Genomic DNA, 19,699 nt, shown 5'->3' with positions numbered 1-19,699 from the left:
CTTCATAGATGCTTCCTGATCACTGACTGACCAAGAGCCCTTTGTCCCAGGTCAGACAGCCTTACAAACACAGCTAAACACAACCTACTCACTCCTTCTCCTTACAAGAGGGTTGGGATCTATGTGACAGCTGAAAGAAGCTGGAAGCCCAGGAACACACAGAGACAGGACTGAAGGGTTAGGGGTGGGAAGACAACTCCTGGGAAATTCAGGCAAACAAAACTCTCGGCTTTAGAAAATAGTAAAATTTATTTCTCTGGAAGCTGTTAGGCCCAGAACCCTCCTGGGATACGTGTGTTGGAGAGAGGAGAGGAGAGGGCAGGGCAGGGCAGGGCAGTTCTGCCCCCCTGTGGCCCCACTTCAGACTGCTACCTGTAGGAGTTAGCTTTGTGCTTGGGCAGGAAGGTGAAGGCGGGTGGAACGGGCCCCAGGAGCATCTCACTGAAAAGAAGCCAGGCATGAGTGAGAGGGAGGCCTCTGGCCACCTCCGGCTCCTCCGCCCTAGCACACCACAGCCCTGCCTCGACTCAGGGGCCCGAAGAACCACAGAGTGGGATATGCTGAATCTGAGATCATTTCATCCACCCTCCCCCACCCCCACGATAGGCAGGGAAACTGAGTCCCAGAGAAGCATGGAAGGAATGTCCCACGCTCATACAGTGACAGAGCCAGGACGCACACCCAGATCCAAGCTATGAGGTTCCCACTCTGCCCTCCCCAGGCCCAAAGCAGGGCCAGATCTGGGCTAGCCTTTGATTGTGTTCTGGAGCTGGGTGAGAGGTCAGAGCTCGCAAGCCCTTTCCCCTTGCCTAGGAGCCCCTCAAGGAGGACCCCAGTGCACTGCAGGCACTCCATGAACAGTTTCAATCGGTAATGACAACCCCCCACAGGGCACCAAAAACAGACGGCAGGAAGCAGGACGCTAGCTGGCCCGCCGTGTGACTCTGGGGAAAGTCCCCTCCTCTTGATGAACCTCAATCTCCTTCTCTGTAAAATGGGAGTAACAGGCTCTGCCCATGTGTGGTGAGGGCTACGTGCCTCTCCAAAGGTGAGCGAGCACCAGACTGGCTGTCAGGCAGGGAAAGCCCCGGAAGCTAGCGCCAGGGGGGTGGGGGATGGAGGGAGTGTGGGCGGTGAGCAGCATCTGGGACAAACCTGATGGAGATCCAGTCGTCCACATTCTGGCTGGCCATCAGGGTCTCCAGGTGATCCCGCCCCAAGTAATAGGGGGGTCGCTCATTGATTTTCTGAGGCAGACGTTCCAGCAAGCCCACTGGGATGTACCTGTCCGCGTCAGAAATAAAGCTTAGGTGAGGTAGTGAGGAAGAAAGCCCTGCTCAGTCCGCCACGGGACGTCTGGGGACGATAACCCCAAGCAGGACTCCATCAGTACTTGCGAAGCACCTGGCAATTGACAGGGATCCGGTCTTCCTGTGTAACCAGAAGACCCTCCCCCCAGTCAGCCTGCCTCCCCACCACGCTCCTCCTGATCAGCACCTGCACAAAAAGGACAGCCACTCCAGCAGGAACTTGCGGGTCTTCTCCACACCCTGCGTATCGGAGCCCCAGTGCTCCAGGCCATAGCTGGTGAAGTCCCGTAAGATGTCGAGCCGCTCCCCAGAGGAGATATCCCAGTGCCGCTGCTCCTTGATCTCAGTGAAGAGCCACGGTTTGATCAGGGCACCTCTGCAGGGCAGACACAAGCATGTCTCTGGCACCCGGTGCGTGAGCCGCAGGTACTGAACTGGGCACGTACAAATGAAGCCATCCCTGCCCTCCAGGAAGGATGTTGTTATTTACAACACACATCCGTCAGGGGCTGGTGGCCAGGGAAGGGATCTTTGGTCTAGAGACCCAGGGGTGGGGAACCTGTGGCCATGGCCCTCTAGGCCCTTTGACTGAATCCAAACTGCACAGAATAAATTCCCTTAATAAAAGGCCGCACCCAAGGACCTAGAAGGCCACGTGTGGCCTCAAGGCTGTGGGTTCCCCACCCCCGCAGTCACAGACTGGGAGCTAAGCCACAGGGCCACTGATTGTTAGGCTCTTTCTGGTAGCAATGGAAAGTCAGCTCAGTCCAGGCTTCCGCCAGAAAACCCATTCTCCACAACCAAATGGCTAATACCTCACAGTTCTATAGCCATGAAGTTTCACAACACCCTTTCCTCTTAACCATCTTGTGGGGAAGGAGCACTGTGATCATTACTGCTTTACAGATAGGGACACTGAGGTAAAGTGACTTGTCTGGGATCAGCTAGGAGGTAATCAGGGTGCAAGGAGGCCACATGACCCTGACTCCAAGCCCCTTAAATCCTTTCCCCACACCATGCTGCCTCTCCTGAGCCACTAATGCCAAAATTAGACACCCACCCCAAAATGACACCCAAAAGGAGAACAAAACACCAAACTCCCTAAACCACAAACTAGACCTTCACCCCAAATGCTACAGCTGCAGAAACTCCAAAGCAAGAACCTATGGCCTGAATCCAGAACTGTGACTTTGGCCTGCCCCTCACCTCAGAAACTGAAGATCTCAAGGAGCGCCAACTTAGTGCCAAGCTCTGAGCTGGGCTGGCTCTCTGGGGAGGCACAGAAAGTCCAATTCGGGCTCCCAGGAGCCCACAGCAGAACACCCAGTTCTGGAGAAGCGAGCTCCTGGGCTGCTGAGCCTTACTTCCAAGAAACAGCATTGTCATCAAAGTGTCACCCCCTCACAGGATCACAGTCAGCAGCAGGGCCCTCGTGGGCCACCGTTCTGCCAGTCTAAGCCACACCACCATCACATCCCCAACAAGTGACCTCTGGTGCAGGCGAGCCACAACCTCCCCAGGCAGCCCACCCTAATTCTGGACAGCTCCCCTTCTGAGGAAGGGTTGGCCCCTTATATTGTGCCAAAATCTGCCTCCCTCAATGACACAGATGGCAGCTATTTCAGGGCTTAGTAGGCATCTTCACCAGCTGCTGGGGACAAAAACATGCTCATCATTGTCTGGTGACAGGCCAAACTTGAAATCTGTAAAGCCAAGTAAGAAATGCCAGAGTTCATGCTGTATTGGCATGGCTTTCAAGACCCCAGGAACCTTCACATCACATCAAAGTATCAGAGGACGGAGGACCCAAGTGTGGTCTAGGCAGGTACTTTCAGGGTGGCAGAAGCCCGTGTGGGTGCCAAGAAACACTGCGCATCTATGGCCTCTAAGGCGCCAGCTGGGGGAGCTCAAGGTCTATGCTGTGGATGCTGGGATGGCAGCTAGAAGGTGCTAATGCTAAGAAGACTCGTCCTTTTTTTCTAACTCTCTCCCCTCCTTGTTCCCGTGAGCTCTCCACCAGCCCCCCTTCAAAGGTCTGAAAGCTTCAGAAGGAAGGATCACCACTTACCGAGCAATCATAATCCCAGAAACACCAGTCTGCAAGGCTCGATTGGCATCTTCATAAGATAAAATGTCTCCATTTCCTGTAGTGGAGAAAACATAGTACTTAGACTGTAAGTGCCCTGGGGCCTAGCCCTGCACTGTAGAGAAGGGAATGACAAGAGGGCCTAGAGAGTATAATGACTTCTCTAAGATCCCAAAGAAGTCAGCAGCAAGCAGCAATTTAAATCTAGGTCTTAGGATTCTACACTCAGTTGATTTCCACTGCAGAATGCCAAGCGATGCTGTGAGCACTGGAATATATCAGCCCACTCACAGGAAGCCAAGAACAGCTTGAGACCCCTCCAAGGCTGCTGGGGTGGGCATTTCCAGGCACAAGGCTGTCCATTTTTGGGTTGACCAAGCATGCATCTAAAGCCTTAAGCCCTCCGTCCATGAATTACAGATGTCACTGGGCCCTGCTCTCTGTCTCCTAACATTACCTTTGTTCAGATGAAAAATGTTCCTCATTCACTCTGCCCTGAGCTGCCTGCTTGTTCTAAACATGAAGTATCTTCCCTGGGCCCACGAGCTGCTTCTGCAGTGAAGCCTTTCAACTTAATATACAGCAGATGCTCTTAATTTGGGCCTGCATACAGGAGGTGAGGACTGGGGGGAGGGGCAGTATTTGAATTTGGAAAGTAAAAATAACACCTTAAAAACTTGTTTCCTTTGTAATCCTATGTATGTTATTTTGCACACTTAAAAATGTCATTCTGAGAAAGGGTCTATAGACGACCAGAGGAGTCCATGACACAAAAAAGATTAAGACCCTTTGATACGGAATCATCTTGGGTGGGCACTCTATAACAGGAGAATGATATGCTAGGGATGGGGGGAGGCAATAAAGTATAATAGAAAAACCATTGGCCGTGAGTCAGAAAAGAAGTCTGAGTCCTGCATGGCCTTGAGAAAATCAGTTAATGTCCCCAGACTGCTTTTCTCATCTGCCAAATGAAAGGCTTGGACTAATGACCTCTAAGGTCCTTCCCAGGGCTAAAAGTGTAAGAGTCGACAGGACAGTAGCCTCCTTGAGAGGCTACTATATCACTTCCTCTGACCCCCATGTCAGCGCTTGCCTTGTGTGAGTTCTCCATAAAATAGTCTTTTAGGCATGTGAATGTCTGGCATTCAAACAATGCAGCTAGCCCATCAGAGCTGCACCCTCTGCAACAGCGTCTGACCGCTTGGCAGGTTAGCTAGAGAAAGAACCTCAGTGTCTGGTATCTTATTTTGCCAGGTGAGAAAACAGAAGCTTCCAAAAACAATTCAAATGGAACCATTCAGTTTCTTGGCATGGTGCTGGCATACTGTCCAGGTTTCACAGGCACACAGCTCTGTGGACCTTCAGTTTGATAGGCAGCCTAATACCTCTTCTCTTCCACAATTTTCTTTGGAGTTTCCCAAAGAGTGAGCTAGCTCTGGCAATGCACACGTCAACCTCATCATCTACGTGGACATCCCTGGAAAGTATACTGCCAAGGTAAGGAAACTTAGCCACAGCATTCACAATTTCTCCATTTGAGGTAACTGATGGTTCCACATATGGACAGTGCAATTTCGGCTGGTGGAGTACCTCTCTTTTCTTGGGTTTGTCAGACCAAAACTAGCACGAGTGGCTGAGAATTGCTCCATACTCTGTTTCATCTCAGCCTCAGAGGTGACATTGAGTGCATAATTATCTGCAAACAAAAAGTCACGCACCAATTCTCCCTCCACTTTAGTCTTGGCTTGTAGCCTATTCAAGTTAAATAATTTACCATCAGTGTGGTAGCTGACCTTGATGCCATTTTCGTTCTTGTTGAAGGTGTCTGAAGACGTTGCTGAAAACGTCATGCTAAAAATTATGGGAGCAAGCACACAGCCATGCTTCACTCCACTGGTGACTGGGAAAGCTCAAGAGCATCGTCCCTTACCCAGAATCCAGGCAAGCATGCCATCAGGAAACTGGGCTTGACTGCTTGCCTGTAAAATAACGGAGCTAGCCTGGACAGTTTCCGAGACTTCCTGCCTCTAAAACTCTGATTCCAAGGCTTTATCCTGGGGTTCAAAGGACAAAACACTTAGAGCTGGGAAGGACCTCAGAGCTCACTGAGTGTAAGCCTTTCATTTCATAAAAGAAATGAAACCTCAGCTTTCTGGCCTTATCCTTGAGAGGTTAAATGATCGATCTGCCCAGGCCATTCAGCAGGAAACAGCTTGAATTTCAGCTCAAGTCTTCTGATACTAAGCCTTGGAACCTGTACATTACACCACAATTCTATAATAACAGTTGATGTCTCACACTTGTATGTCACTTTTTTTCTTGGAAAATTTTTATATTTTATTTTTTCCAATTAAATGTAAAAACAATTTTTAACATTCTTTTATTTTTTAAATTTTGAGTTCCAAATTCTTTCCCTGCCTCCCTCCCTTTTCACCACCTCAAGAAGGCAAGCAATTTGATATAGATTATACCTGTGCAATCAGGCAAAACTATTTCCATTATATAGCACTCTAAGGTTCACAAAGAGCTTTACACAATTATGGCTCCTCACCACCCAGCAACTTAAGTGGTGCTATTAATGTCCCCATTTTACATATGAGAAAACTGAGGAAGTTAATGCCTCCCTGGGGTCACATAGCTAAGTACGTATCTGAGGCGGGATGTTAACTCCAGTCTTTTTGACTCCAAGACCAGCACTCTCTCCACTATGCTACCTCTTCTGTGGGTAGTGGAGATCCATTTACAGTAGTTCCTGGGGTTCCAGGTGGTGCTACGTGATCAGGACTGAACTCTGAGAAGAGGATTCTGGCCTTCTATACAAGAGAAGTGAGGGAAAGAGAGGAGGAAGGGGAAGGGGCACAGGACCTAGAAGGTGACACCGGCATACAGTGTATGTGGACTTGGGGATCTGAGTTCAAATCCCAGTTCTACCAATTACCACTTATGTGACCACTGGCAAGCCACCTTTGTGTCCCCAACACCTAACACAGCACCTGGCACACAGAAGGTGCTTAACAAATGCCTGCTGACTTGACTTGATCCAGCTGAAAAATGAAGAGCTTGAACTAGATAGTTTCCTAGCCTTATTTAAAATCATATTACTCTCGGAGAGACAAGAGTGATTCAAGTCACAGAAGACACAACTAATTGGGGAAGCTGCGACACAAACCACCCACAGGTCCAGGACATACATACCAAACAGGGGCATTGGGCTGGCCACATCTACACAGTGTTGTATGTACTGCCAATCAGCACCCTTGGTGTAGCGCTGCTCCCGGGAGCGGCCGTGGAGCTAACCACAAGGGGGGAGAGAGAAGACACCATCGTCAGCGTCCTAAGATTCAACAGAAAGGGAGAAGGGGCAGCTCCCCACTGGGAGCACGATTCAGGGCTGGGTGACAGAGGCGACGGGAGGCGTCAACTCTGCCAAGGCCAGAGCTGGTGTGCAATGGGAGCCTGGAGGCCTCGAAATCGGGGAAGGCAAACAGCCTCCAAAGGAGAGAAGCCTTGGGGAAACCACCTTGACTGTACAGCGGTCAGCTCCCCTGGCATTCCTCGCAACTTGGCTCCTGAGCTAACAAGACATCAGCACCACAGAGCAGGGCTGCACAGAAGGTCATCTGGTCCAACCCCCTCATCACACAGATGAGGAAACCGAGGCCCAGAGAGGTTCAGGGCCTTGACCTTAACAGCGGCTCTAGGGCACCTGAGGTCACGCGGGCAGGAAGGGGCAGAGCTGAGATCCGAACTCAGATCCTCGACTCCAAGTTCAGCACTCTAAGTGCCGCCTTCCTTCTTTCCTCCAGGACGCCCCACAGCTCCCCCACCCCTCCAATTCCTAGTGTTTCTTGTACCCACTTGGACATTAGCCCTCAGGAGACCCCTAGCGTCGGTGAGGCTTGACACGGTATCTCTGGTGTACAGAGGCTCGGAGGCATGCAAGAACCCCGAATCCCGAGCCCAGCTCTGTCTCTGCTGGGACTCCCCCTCTCCAGGCCTCAGTTTCCTCCGCTGTACCATGAGAAGGCTGGACTAGATGGGTCGCTAAGGTGCTTTCCACCCTAAATTCTGTGATCCTTTTGGTTCTACCTTGCACCTTCAGATTCAGGCCATATTCCCTCCCACTCCAGGTCAGCGGATCCACGACCCTCCTTATGGGTTTGTGTATAGGCCCTGCCTCAGCCCAGATGAGGCATTGTGGCATAAGGCAAACAGGTGCAAAGCCTCAAACTTTTATTAAAGGCTTTATTAAGCCCTTGCTCCTCCTTAGGATCTAGGAGCCACTCCCCCCTGCTCCACCAGGCCAGCGCATCCTCCCTCACCGTTGCAAGCGCCACTCCCCACTCTCGAAGTTCAGGCAAAAGCCGGTGGGCCAAGTTGACCTTCTCCTGCACCCCTGTCCTGATCTTCACAGTCAGAGGCACATCTAGCACCTGGAAAAGAGAAGGCAGGGGACGATGCATAGGGTTCACCCAGGCCAGGGCTCTCAGGGACAGGTGCAGACCCTTACCTGATTCATCCCCCGGACAATCTGCTCAAATTTGTTGGAGCGATTCATTAAGGCACAGCCCCCACCCTGTGAAAAAAGCATCAGGAAATTCTCAGTACTATTCCCTAGACCAGTGGTCTCCAAATTTTTTTTTTGATCACACACTTCTATAGTTAAAAATATGTGAGTACACACCCCAATGTGTAGATTTGCTTATTTATAAACCACATCCGTGTACATTAGAAAATGGACACAAAAAATAGAACTAGAGAAAGAATGCAATAAAGATGACGTATCTGATCGAGCAGGCAATCAGCAGCTGCTGGAGTTTAGTGAGTGGGGGAGAGATGTGGTCAGAACCACACTTGGGCACCTGTGTGGAGCACAGGCTGGGGACGGGCAGACCTGAGGCTAATGTGGACATTACAGAAAGCATCTGTAGAGAGCACAAGGACCTGCACTAGGGGGTGGCTGCATCAGGAGAAGGGATGGACGCTAGAGTTGTGGGAGAAGGGATGGACGCTAGAGTTGTGGAAGCAGAAATGACAACATGCGTGACTGAGCTGATGTGCAGGGTGAGGGAGAACACTGACGTTCTGAACGTGGGTGCCTGCAAGGCTGGGGGTGCTCAGGACAGTAACGGGTAAGGTCTCAAGAGGGAAAGACTCTGAGTGGAAAGAGAAAAAATGAGATGTGACCTGCCACAAGCCCTCCGCGCCTGCTCATCCTGTGTGACTCAGTCATCACACCCCAAACAGAGATGGGGGAATGGAGGCAGAGGAAATACGGGGCGCTGGAACTTAGCACCCATGCAGCTGCTACTGTGGCGGCCCAGTGAGTACTTAAGGTACAGTTGGCCTAAGGGGCCGACATTCTGCTCAGGGGAGGAGGAGGAGAAGTTGGGAGCTTGCAGAGAAGAGGAAGGAGGCAGGGAGGATTAGGGACTGTTGGAGAATAGGGCAGAGACAAGTTCATCGCTGGCTCTCCCTAGGAGGGGGAGCTGGGGCCCATCTTCCTACCCTCTGATTAGTTATCACTGACCCCTTGGGCTTCCAAATCCTTTGGTGGAGGTATAGGCACTAGCAGTCAAGAGCTGGTGTCTCAATAATAAGAACTATATCCCTCACAACTAGGAAAGAGAACACCTCAAGAAAGGGTGAGCTCCCAGTCACTGGAAGGATCTGAGAAGAGGCAAGGTGACCACTTGGTGAGGGGAGACTGCTACAAGATGGGGGCCCCCCCTGCACACCAGATGACCTGTCGGGGCCCTGCTTCCTCTGCGGTTCAAGGAATCTTTCCATTTACCCTCTCGTCCAAGGCCGTCATTGGTCAGGGATAACCAGAGGCCGTGGGGGAGAGGCTGGCTGGGACACCCTCAGTCTGATGGTAAGAAAGGGCCCAGAGCCGTGGGAGCCTGGGCGGTCAGCAGTCCGCTACCTTCTTGTACACAAGGTCGATGGGGCAGCCAACGTTGATGTCCACAAAGTCGACCTCCACAGTCCGGTTCAGCAGCTCTGCACACTTGGTCATGGTGTCAGGAAAGGCTCCCTCCAGCTGCAGGGAGAGAGGACAGGGCACCTCCTGAACAAGCCCCTCCCATCACACACCACCTAAGCCACAGGCCCCCCTCACCCCCACTGGGAGGGGCTAGTAAGGGACCAGACCTCACAGAGGCCAACAGCAATGAGTCCTCAGGGCAGAAGCCACAGGGTGCTAGATGTGCAGTCACTGGACTTGAGTTCAAATTCCAGCTCTATTACTACCTTGGGCAAATCTAGTGCCTTTCTGACCGTGTGTTCTCTCTCTTTTTTATTTTTTTTGGCTTTTTGGTGAGGCGATCAGGGTTAAGTGACTTGCCCAGGGTCACACAGCTAGTAAGTGTCAAGTGTCTGAGGCCAGATTTGAACTCAGGGCCTCCTGACTCCAAGGCCGGAGCTCTATCTACTGTGTCACCTAGCTGCCCCATGTGTTCTCTTTTGTAAAATGAGAGGGCTGGACTATATGCAGCGGGCCTCCGGGGGCCCTTTCAGAGGATCCTCTCATACGATCCCATGACCAGCCATTGTGTCCTTTTGACCCAGAATGAATGTCATGAGCCGCTGGTTGGCCCAACACCACCACGTTTGTGTGTTATCTTGTACAGTACCACATGCAGGGCACGTGGTCCACAAGGACTCCACTACACTACCAGCTACACAGATCAAGGATAATTTTTACACAGCATCTTCTATGAGAGAAGCTGGCTATCCCTCAGAAGCCAGATAGCCCCAAGGTGTCCTTAGGGAATCCTGGGCTTGGCAGCTCGAGGGAACGCAGAGGACAACAGCCGGGCATTTGACTTTGGGCGCCTCGGATCTCTCACCACGCTGTTCTCCAGTGACTGCCCTAACACAGCGGTGAGAAAGAGACGGATTCACAGCTTAAACAAACACATTGAAGCACAGCGTTTGTTAGGGGAACTGAGAACTTCCAGTGTGGTGAAAGCACAAAGTGCTTAGAGGGGAATATCAAAAGAAAGGCTGGAAAGAAAAGACAGCAGCAGACAGAGGGTCATGAAAGTCAGGTAAGAGCTGAAGTGGGCAACCAGTGAAAACTGCTGAGCACAGGAGCAACGTGACCAGATCTATGCACAGGGAGACAGACGGGAGATGAGGAGGCCTGCCTGCTGGGGTGTTGGCGGGAGAATTCAGGTGGGAAGTGGGGAGGACTGAAGAGGGTGGGGGCCATAGGAATGGGCCAGATGCAAGAGATGTTGCTGAGATCAACAGAATGTGACACCTGAGATACGAAAGCTGAGGAAGAGAGGAGAGCTGCAATGAGTTTAGATTTGTAAATACTGTTTTTTGGTATGTTCAGTCATTACAGTCTTATCTGACTCTTCATGACCCCATTTGGGATTTTCTTGGCAAAGACATGGGAGTGGTTTGCCATTTTCTTCTCTAATTCATTTGAAAGATGAGGAAACTGAGGCAAACAGGGTTAAGTGACTTGCTCAGGATCACACAGCTAGTAATTGTCTGAGACCACATTTGAACTCATATCTTCCTGACCCCAGGCCCAGGGCTCTACCCACTGTGCCACTTAGGACAGCATTAGGCTCAGGGTGGCAGGGGCTCCAATCCGTTCTAGAACAATGCTCTGTCCCTAAAGGGTCACCAAGTCTGGAGCTGGATAGGCTCCTAGAGACCACTCAGTTCAATCACTTCTTTCAGGAGTGACCGAGCAGCCAGTGTGACTCCCCTCTGGCAGGGGCTGGGGAGGGAGGGCAGACACTGACCTGGACACCAAAGAAGTCTTCCGTGTGGTGTCTTTTGAGCAGGGCCCACTCTGATAAATGGCCCTGGAGCAGGTTGGTGCACACCGCCATCTCCCCACAGGTCACATCGGCTCCAAATCGCTTGCAGATCCTCCGGAAGGGCAGATTGCCACACTGAAACCCCCCAACATAGAAATGCATGTGGCCTCATCAGAGCCAGGCTGCCACAGCGCCTCCAAGCAGAGCCCATCCCCACCTCCCCCTTCACATCAAAGCTACCTTCTCCCTCAAGTAACGGGAAGGTGATGGTGAGTCACCAAGCATTTATCAAGCGTCTACTGTATGCTGGGCACTGTGCTATGCTCTGGGGATACAAAGAAAGACAAAAAACAAACCCTGCTCTCAAATCCATTGGGGACACAACCAGCAAACAACTACGGCAAACAAGCTGTCTACAGGATACGTTAGAGATTAACAGCCGAGGGAAGGCACCAGAGGTATTAGGAAAGCTTCCTGTAGGAGGTGGGAGTTTAATGAAATTCTGTTCAACAGATGCCAGTTTCCCAGATAAAAAGCCTGAGCCAGGCTGGCTCTCTGTGAAGTGGCCTGCCCAACAGGGAGCAGGGCTCGGCACTGACGTCAGAGGAGCCAGGCTTCACCATCTCACAATCTGGCCATTTAGCCCCTGCAGGACTTCCTCAGCTGGGCTTTCAGTTCCTCCTCTGTCCAATGAGGGGGCCGGACCACGTTAGCTCCAAGGTCCCAAAGTCAAGGACAGACCCAAAGGTACAATATTACACCAAATTATGCCGAGCACCTCTGTGGGGGCAAGATGCCAAAAGCAAAGAGGGTGCCACTGACGGGGGAAGGGCTAAAAAACCTCTGGTCTACAATTGTAATATAGTAGATTGTGCAATTTGAAGAATTCAAAGAAAAGTGAGAAGATGTATAGGAACTGCTGCAAAGCAGTATAAGCAGAACCAAGGGAACAAGAACGAGACAGAGATGACATGGATAGAAGTGAAAAATCACTAAAGGAAAGGAAAACATTACCTAAAGCTCTAGAGATGAAATAACGAAACCTACCCCCTCCCTCCTGGCAGAGGAGACTAGGACAAAAGTGTCATGCACCCTGTAAGACAAGGTCCATAGACTGTTTTGCTCATCAAAATTTCCTTGAAACAAAGGAGTAGGAAACAAACAGGGATAGGAAACGAACTAGGAGGCAGAGACAAGTAGAATCACTAAGATGTATTTTAAAATAAAAATAAACAAAATCTTATGATTCTAAGGTGTGTGTGTGGGAGGGAGGAGAAGCACACAGGGATAGGGGAAGAAGGAAGGACCCAGATGAGCTCATTGGCAAAGAAGCAACTTGAGAAAGTCCAAACGAATGTTCCCTCCAACTGAGTCTATCAACATCCCTGGCACCTGGGAGGGAATGAACAGTTATGGTCAGGGAGTGAGGCAGACAAGCTCTCCCTCCCTCGGCCCTGCCTGTCTCCAAACCCACTGGTAATCATCTCCTGAGCCACGGGCTGCCAGCCTTGGCCTAACTGCTCAGTGAAATAAATTAAACTGGCTTAAGCTGACAGGTTCCCAGAACCAGCAGCCCCTATATGGCATTACCCTGAAGTGGGGCATAGAAACCCAAACAAAAAAGCAGGAAAGAAGCAACGATTGCCAGGGGGACTAGTCTGAAGCAGAAAGAACACTGGATTTGGATTCTAACCACCTAAGTTCAAAACTTGGTTTGGATAGATGAGAGGGAGACTTTCTTTCATACTGCTCCTAAACCAGGGTATTATCTAATGCTATGATTTACAATCCCTCTCCTCCATGCCATTCCAGGTAGCTCTCCCATCATGCCATGGGAAGGTTTCTATACTGGCACAGAGTCACACAGACACACATGCCACTCCTTCAAAAAGGTTCAAGAACCCCTAGGGAAAGTAGCTCACTCATCATGCCAGGGCCATCCCCATTTCATAAATGGGTGCACTAAGGGGGGGGGGGGGCGGTCAGACCAAGGGCCCTTAATTCCAAAGGGACTCAGGGCTGTAGTTATGCCTAGGGATGCTTTCTAACCTACCCTAATTTAGACCAGGATGGTTCCTTCTTTGTGTGGGAATAAAAAAGAGGCCTAAAGGTATAAATTACAACAACATAAGCCAGGCAAACTTGGTTTCCCAAAGAAGCATTGCAGAATAGCAAAAGCAACAGACATGGAAGCAAAAGACTGGGCTTTGAGCCTTGGCTCTGCTGCCATTACCTATGTGACCTCTGGTCAGCCTCCTCCCCCTCTGGACTTTGAGCCTCGGCTCTGCTGGCATTACCCATGTGACCTCTGGTGAGCCCCCTCCCCCTCTGGGCTTTCATTTCCCCATCTGTAAGATGAGGAGGGGTCAGACTAGATGATCCTGAAGGGTTCTGCTACATCTGAGTCCTACCAGCTAGGGCCAAAGACCCTGGTCCCGCTGCCCTTCTGACCCTCACTGTGCTGCCTGAACAAACAAGGGGCTGGGATAGCAGATGGCCTCTGAGGTCACATCTCATCTTCAAGCCCTGCGAGTCCTCTCGACAGAGGGGACAGGGGACTCACCGTGGTAAGCGGGGCCAGGTACAGCTTGTTTTGGATGTTCAGCTAGAAAAGAAGAAGAGAGGACCATCAAAGTGGTAGCGAGCACAGGAGGCGGGCGTGGTGAGGGAGGCCCCAGGGATCACTAGGCTTCACTGTGCTGGGGCCCTGACCCTCTCTGAGCCTCAGGCATTGGCTCAACCCCACTTTCTACAGGCCCCTTCCATGTGGGCCTCGACACGACATAGGGAACAGAAGGAAGGTTCCTGTTAATTGGAACCAATGCACGTGGGCTTATGGGGAAAAGGAGATGGGATGAGGTCCTCGAGGCCGAACCCAGCCTTCGAGGCCCCTCACAATGGCACCCCATTCTCTTCCCAGTCTCCTCGCTCACCACTTCCCATGTACCTCCCCTGTGCGTCCCCATCCCCATCTCTGTGCACGTGCCTCCTTACTTTCCCTATTTTAGACATTCTTCACATCTCAGTTAAAGTCCTACACAGCCTCTGGACACCTTTCTGACCGCTCCAGCACACTTTGGTCTCTGACTCCCCCCAAGCCTTTGGGGATAAGCACCCTCATGACCTCTCATGCACTATCACTGGTGTTGCTATTTAACCCTTTCACTCTTATTCAAACAGTGAGCTGGGCCTCCACTCCAGCAGCAGGAGATTGAGCTGAATCACATCTGGGAAATTGTGCCTGACTTCTAACAATCCCAGGCTGCGTGTTGCTGTTTAATTCTATTTTTTTTAAACATTCATTTTCTTTTTTGTTTTTTAATTCAATTTTATTTTCAGGATCAAATTCTCTCCCTTCCACCTTCCCCTCCCCATCTTGCTTTCTCAAGAAAGCATCACAAACATATAGTCAAACCAAACAAACATGACCACACTGGACACATTACAAAACCCAAAACCATCATTGTCAACCTGCCTTCTGAGACCATCCCCTCTTTATCAAGAGGTGGGCAGCAGGCTTCCTCAGGAGTCCTCTGGATTTTCCCAGGAATACTATGGGGGTAGGGGAGGCCATGTAGTACAGGGGAAAGAACAATGGCCCCAGAGCCAGACAACCTCGGTTCAAATCCCAACTCTAACGTTTACCACTTGCACAATAACCTTGGGCAAGCCACTGACCTCCCCAGGCCTCAGTTTTCTCATTTGTAAGATGAAGGCGCCGGCCAAGATGGCCCTCAACGTTCCATCCAGCTCTAAAGCCACCGTCCCCCAGCTGTGAATCATGGACCACTTTCCTATGACTTTCCCAGTAACTCAAGGGGTGACAGAAAGACGAAGAGTGGGTATCCCTTCCAGCTCTAAATCCAATGGCCCAATCTTCCTATTAAAGCATGCAAACTCAGCTTTCTAGATGTGTGCGACTTGTCTTTTCCATAAGACCGTCAATTTTTCAGGGAGCAGGGAATGTCTCACCCTTTGGATGCCAGCGAGTGCAAGGCCGAGCACCCAATGAGAGGTCAGCATAGACTCGCCGAATGGAAGGTACAAAGGACATCTAAGTTACCCCAGCCCCTTTTGTCAACCACAGTCTAAGGCCATAGCTGGTTCTCATCACAGGAATGAGGTCCTGTAAGTGGAAAGGATGGGCCAGGTGGCCAAGGAAGGTGAGACTGAGAAGAAGAAACCTGGCACCCCTGTCATACATACCCTTTTCTTCTCACAGGGCCGGAGTCTGATAAGGTCCTCATCAGTCAGGTGCCCTGAGGAACAGACAACATTTGTCTGGGGGGTGGCTTCTCGCTCTAGAATCCCTGAAACAGTTTCTGACAGTGGTACCCCTGATTCAAGACTCGCCAGGGACTCATAGGCATCAGCACTGGCAGAATTCTGGGCCACATGTCCTGGGAAGTCGATGGAGGCCTCGAATCGTTCACCCTCGGGTGCCTCTGGCTCAGCAGTAGGAATTGGGGTCTGGTCTTTCCCAGGCCCTACCCTTCTTGACTTAGACAGCTGCTTCAGGTACTTCTCTGAGTGGTCAAATTGGACTTTCTTCTTTCGAAGCTGATGCTGTAGGTCTTTGCTGAGACCATTGCTTGTGAGTTTCTGGCCCTCCCATTGTTTCACCAGCTCCTCCTTCACCAGGTTCTGGTGCTGGGGACCCAGGTGGGCCCTGGCAAAACGGCACGTCACACCATAGATGCATTTCCCAAAGGTCTCAAACAGGACACACTTGTCCCCAAGGTCTGGGGGTTTGGAGGCCAAGTAAGTGTCCACGTCATGCAGAAAGCGGCAGCGCTCACCAAAGAAGCATTTTTCAGCTGACTCCTTGACAGAGGAGATAGAGGGGGTAAACTGTGGTTATAAATGGCAGCACGAGCAGCCTCTGTGTCAGCTCGTTTTGACAGGATCCTATGGGGGAAAGGAAGAAGGGAGTACTGGAAAGTGACAGAAGCGGAAAAAGCCATCACTAAAACGTTATTCTTTGTTCATGATGCTCTAAAACGAAGCATGAGAGAGAAGGAGAGAGACAGAGAGAGAGACAGAGATGCTATTCAGAAGGTATTTAGGCAGTCTGCCGGTACCCGAGGGTATGTACTCTCTTCTCTATCCCTATCTGACCTTGGGCCCATTTCAGAAAGCAGCAGCACACCCGGTACCCCACATCTGGCTATGGGACAGCCAGAAAGCAAAAAGAGTCCACGGCTCCAGGCAGGGGCCTTTCTCTACAAGGAATCACTGTGGAATTTGAACCAGCTACTTCACCGGTTTAGGACTCAGTTTCCTCATCCGCTGGTAATCTCAGTGGCCCGGTCCGCCCCCTCTGTGTATTGGGAGGCTCAGAGCAAGAGAACAATGGTGTTGGCACTTTCAGGAGTTAAAGGACTTTCCAAATGGACTTATATCTGGTACCTCATTTGAAAGGTGGGATGTGATTATAGGACAGGGCAGGATCTTATCAAATTCAAGGCCTGTAAAGAGACTATATGCAATTGAGGTTCAAGAGCCCTGAGACCAGGACACCAGACAAGGCCATTCCTGGGAAAATCATTGCCATGTCATTATGATACTCCACCCCACACTGCCCAGGCAATACCTATGGAAGAGGATTAAGCTCTAGGCAAAGACTGAGGCCTGGCCTGAGGACCCTCCAAGCATGCTGCAGAGTTCCTCAGACCATTCGCAGTAGATGAGGTGGGCTCACCTGGACCAGGGATGGGCATAACCTGCTGTCATCATAGCGAGTTGGTTTCATGTGGGGTCTCCTCTTATTCTGGCCCCGGGCTCTCTTTTTCTGCTGGGGATCCTCCTCTTCCACTCCCAAGGGCAGCCTTTCCAGACCCTCCACTTTTCCATCCTCAAGCTTGAGTCTTTTGGTTTCAGGCTCAGAGGAGTCGCAGCAAACAGATGATCCTGTCTCAGCTCTGTCACTGTCTGGCTCTCCCACAGCCTGGTCCCCTGGGCTTTTCCCTTTGGTTCCAAGGAACGTGTGGAATTGCTCCTTTGTAGTGAGGTACCTGTAGAGGAGAAAAGGTGGCCTTGCTAACAAAATCAGCATCTCAGAGCTGGAAGGGCCCTCTAAGGGTACCTAGTCCAATCTGTGCCCAAAGAGGAATAATGCCCCTCCACAATACTCTCAGCAAGTACTCAGACTCTATTTAAAGATCACCCTAGTCGGCAAATTCACTACTAAGTGCAAGGCCTGGTGCTGGTTCTCTTACGTCATATAAAACAAATCAGCTCCCTCAGCCTCAAGAGAGCCCTTCAGATAAAAGGATTTAGAGCTGAAAGGAAACTTAGGAGATCACCTGAGTGTATCCCCTCATTTTAGACCAGGAAACAGAAACACAGAGAAGGATGGTACTTTCTCCCGGCTCACTGGTCATAAGTAGCAAACGAGGAATTTAGCCCTGAGTCCTCTGAGTCTAGGTTCATGGTGCTTTCTGCTACACAAAGCTGCAGACATGATCAAGTCTCCCAGAAAACAGTTCTTCTATAAGTTAGACTTCCCCAATTTTTCCAACTGTTTTCATACAGCATTGTGGACCCTTCACCACTGTGATCATTGTCTTCTGAATACAATGGCCTTCATCACTGGCCCTGTTACAAAGTGGCCCCCAGGCCTAGGCACAACATTTCAGAGGAGGACTGGATCACAGATTACAGAAAGACCGTCACTTCCTTCATTCTATACACAAGATCTCTAGTTATGCAGCCTTTGGTCACCTTAGTTATCTTTTTGAAAGTCACCTCGCAAGGCTGGCTCAGATTAAACAGTCAATTGTCTAGATCCTTTCTTCATAAACAGCTGACCCGGGCAGCAAGATTGGACTAAATGAGTTCTCAAGTCCCTTCAGGCCTGTGGTTGCAGACTTGTACTGGCAGCAATGTGAGAAGAGCAGATGTTTCTTCCAATTTGGTGTGTGGTGGATTTTATGACTCGTGCAAGGCTTAACGTTTGTTCCTAGTTACCAAGCAGGAGACACGTCCAGTCTGGACCAAGCAGGGTCCAGTCCTAAAAGAAGAATACTGTGTCTCTCCTGTCTGCTGGCCTATCCCAGGAAAGGAGACAATGTATCAGGGCACTCAGTGTCCCTGCCCTGCTCCCTACTTCCACAGACGCAGATGTAAACTTAAATAGAGTATAGGCAGTGGGAGGGAGAGCAGCCTTGATTTCTACTGGGATGAACTGGGTTTAAATTCTAGCTCTATGTACTTACCACCTTGGTGACCTTTCCCTCATCATTCTTATCCACTGTCAGCAAGTCCTGTGGATTCTACCTCCATAGCATCTTCACATTCATTCCCTTCTCTTCAATCGCACAGCCACCATGCAAGTGCAGGCTCTCATCACCTCTCCCGTGGACCACTTCCATAGCCTCCTAAATGGTCTCCCTAACTCCAGTCTTTCCCTTCCAATCACAGTTGTCCAATCCACATTCCTAAAGTACAGATCTGACCACACCGAAAGTCCTGGAGTTCCCTCTTGCCTCTAGACTAAAATACAAATACCTCTGTTTAGCATTTTAAAAATCCCTTCAATATTTAGCTCCAGCCTCACAGCACATTAGTCTCCTTACATTCCAGATATACCGGCTTACTTACTGTTCCCTGTATGGACAGGGACAGATTACATCTCCCACCTCCGTGCCTTTGCACGAGCTGTTCCTCATGTCCAGAATGCATTCCCTCCTCACCCTCCTGGCATCCCTAACTTCCTTCAAAGCTCAATTCAAGGACCACTTCCGACAAGAAGCCTATATTAATCCACACAAGTTCCTTTCTCTCCTTCCCGAGGGCCCCCGCACGCCCAAGTCCTCCGCCACTTTTTACTTACTTTGGGGTTGGCCAGAGAAGACGGGAGTATGCGCCCTACACTACACAGACTCCAAATCCCATCATGCAGCACTACCTGTCAAGGCACCACGTGCCATTCTGCCTGCCGTCACTCATCCCAGCATGCAACAGCGGCCCATCGGGCACTCCAAATCCCGGCATGCAGTTCGGCCCGCCAAAAGCTAAATCCCAGAATGCAGCGTGGTTTAAGTCAGTCACTAAACCCCGGCATGCAACGCGGCCCCGTCAGAGAGCAAGTCTCTGCATGCCGTAACTCTGCCCAAAGCCGTCACGTTCCCCCCAGCCTTGCCACTCACTGGGGTTTGATGGGTGCCACACCTCGCTTGATAGGTCCGGTGGCCGCAGCCCCGCCTAGTGGAGCAAGTGTCTCCTCCGCCATTGCCGGGCCCACGAACCCCGGCGAGAAACGTTTTCCCGTGCGGCGCCTGCGTGGAAGCGAGCTGGCGCACGTGCACTGGCTCGCTCAGTCTGCGTGTGCGTCCTTACGTCTTACGGGGCCTTGCCGTGCGTGCGTGTGCGTCCTCTCCCTCTCCGCCCGGTTTCGCTGTGTACGTCGGCCCTTTCCTTTGGGGCGTATGCGCCTGCGCAGCATCTGCCGGAACCCCCCCCCCCCCCCCCCCCCCCGGCTTTCACAGGTTTGCTTTGCTCTTAGAAGGGGCGGGAGC

At 51.0% G+C, this 19,699-nt stretch overlaps 1 protein-coding gene across 3 annotated transcripts; it reads right to left on the bottom strand.

Moving 5' to 3' along the window:
• Window positions 1-230: 230 nt before the first annotated feature.
• Window positions 231-19,478, bottom strand: DUS3L (dihydrouridine synthase 3 like). Of its 3 annotated transcripts, none has more exons than XM_027851281.1 (13): window positions 19,331-19,478; window positions 16,882-17,194; window positions 15,387-16,004; window positions 13,744-13,785; window positions 11,163-11,315; window positions 9,323-9,439; window positions 7,907-7,972; window positions 7,719-7,829; window positions 6,592-6,688; window positions 3,379-3,454; window positions 1,498-1,686; window positions 1,156-1,284; window positions 231-441 (listed from the first exon to the last, which is right to left on the bottom strand). In XM_027851281.1, exons 1-13 carry the CDS (start codon window positions 19,411-19,413, stop codon window positions 369-371), a joined length of 2,067 nt encoding a protein of 688 aa, XP_027707082.1. In that variant the 5' UTR covers window positions 19,414-19,478; the 3' UTR covers window positions 231-368. The 3 variants fall into 3 exon arrangements, with proteins under 3 accessions (XP_027707082.1, XP_027707083.1, XP_027707084.1); XM_027851282.1 differs by lacking the exon at window positions 19,331-19,478 and adding an exon at window positions 18,398-18,702; XM_027851283.1 differs by lacking the exon at window positions 11,163-11,315.
• Between the last annotated feature and the right edge of the window lie 221 nt (window positions 19,479-19,699).

The sequence above is a fragment of the Vombatus ursinus genome, unplaced genomic scaffold (assembly GCF_900497805.2).
Source record: "Vombatus ursinus unplaced genomic scaffold, bare-nosed wombat genome assembly UNPS02009173.1, whole genome shotgun sequence".
NCBI lineage: Eukaryota > Metazoa > Chordata > Mammalia > Diprotodontia > Vombatidae > Vombatus > Vombatus ursinus.
The sequence above is the reverse complement of the archived record's forward strand: the minus strand, read 5'-3'. Positions and strand labels throughout refer to the sequence as shown.

Bases quoted from the DNA above. Each gene is read 5' to 3' on its own strand.
- DUS3L (XM_027851281.1), bottom strand. From the start codon at position 19,413: ATGGCGGAGGAGACACTTGCTCCACTAGGCGGGGCTGCGGCCACCGGA. The intron at 17,195-19,330 runs GTGAGTGGCAAG...TCTCCTCTACAG, and splicing joins GTGGCACCCATCAAACCCCA to GTACCTCACTACAAAGGAGC. The intron at 16,005-16,881 runs GTGAGCCCACCT...TCCTCTGTCAAG, and splicing joins TATGCCCATCCCTGGTCCAG to GAGTCAGCTGAAAAATGCTT.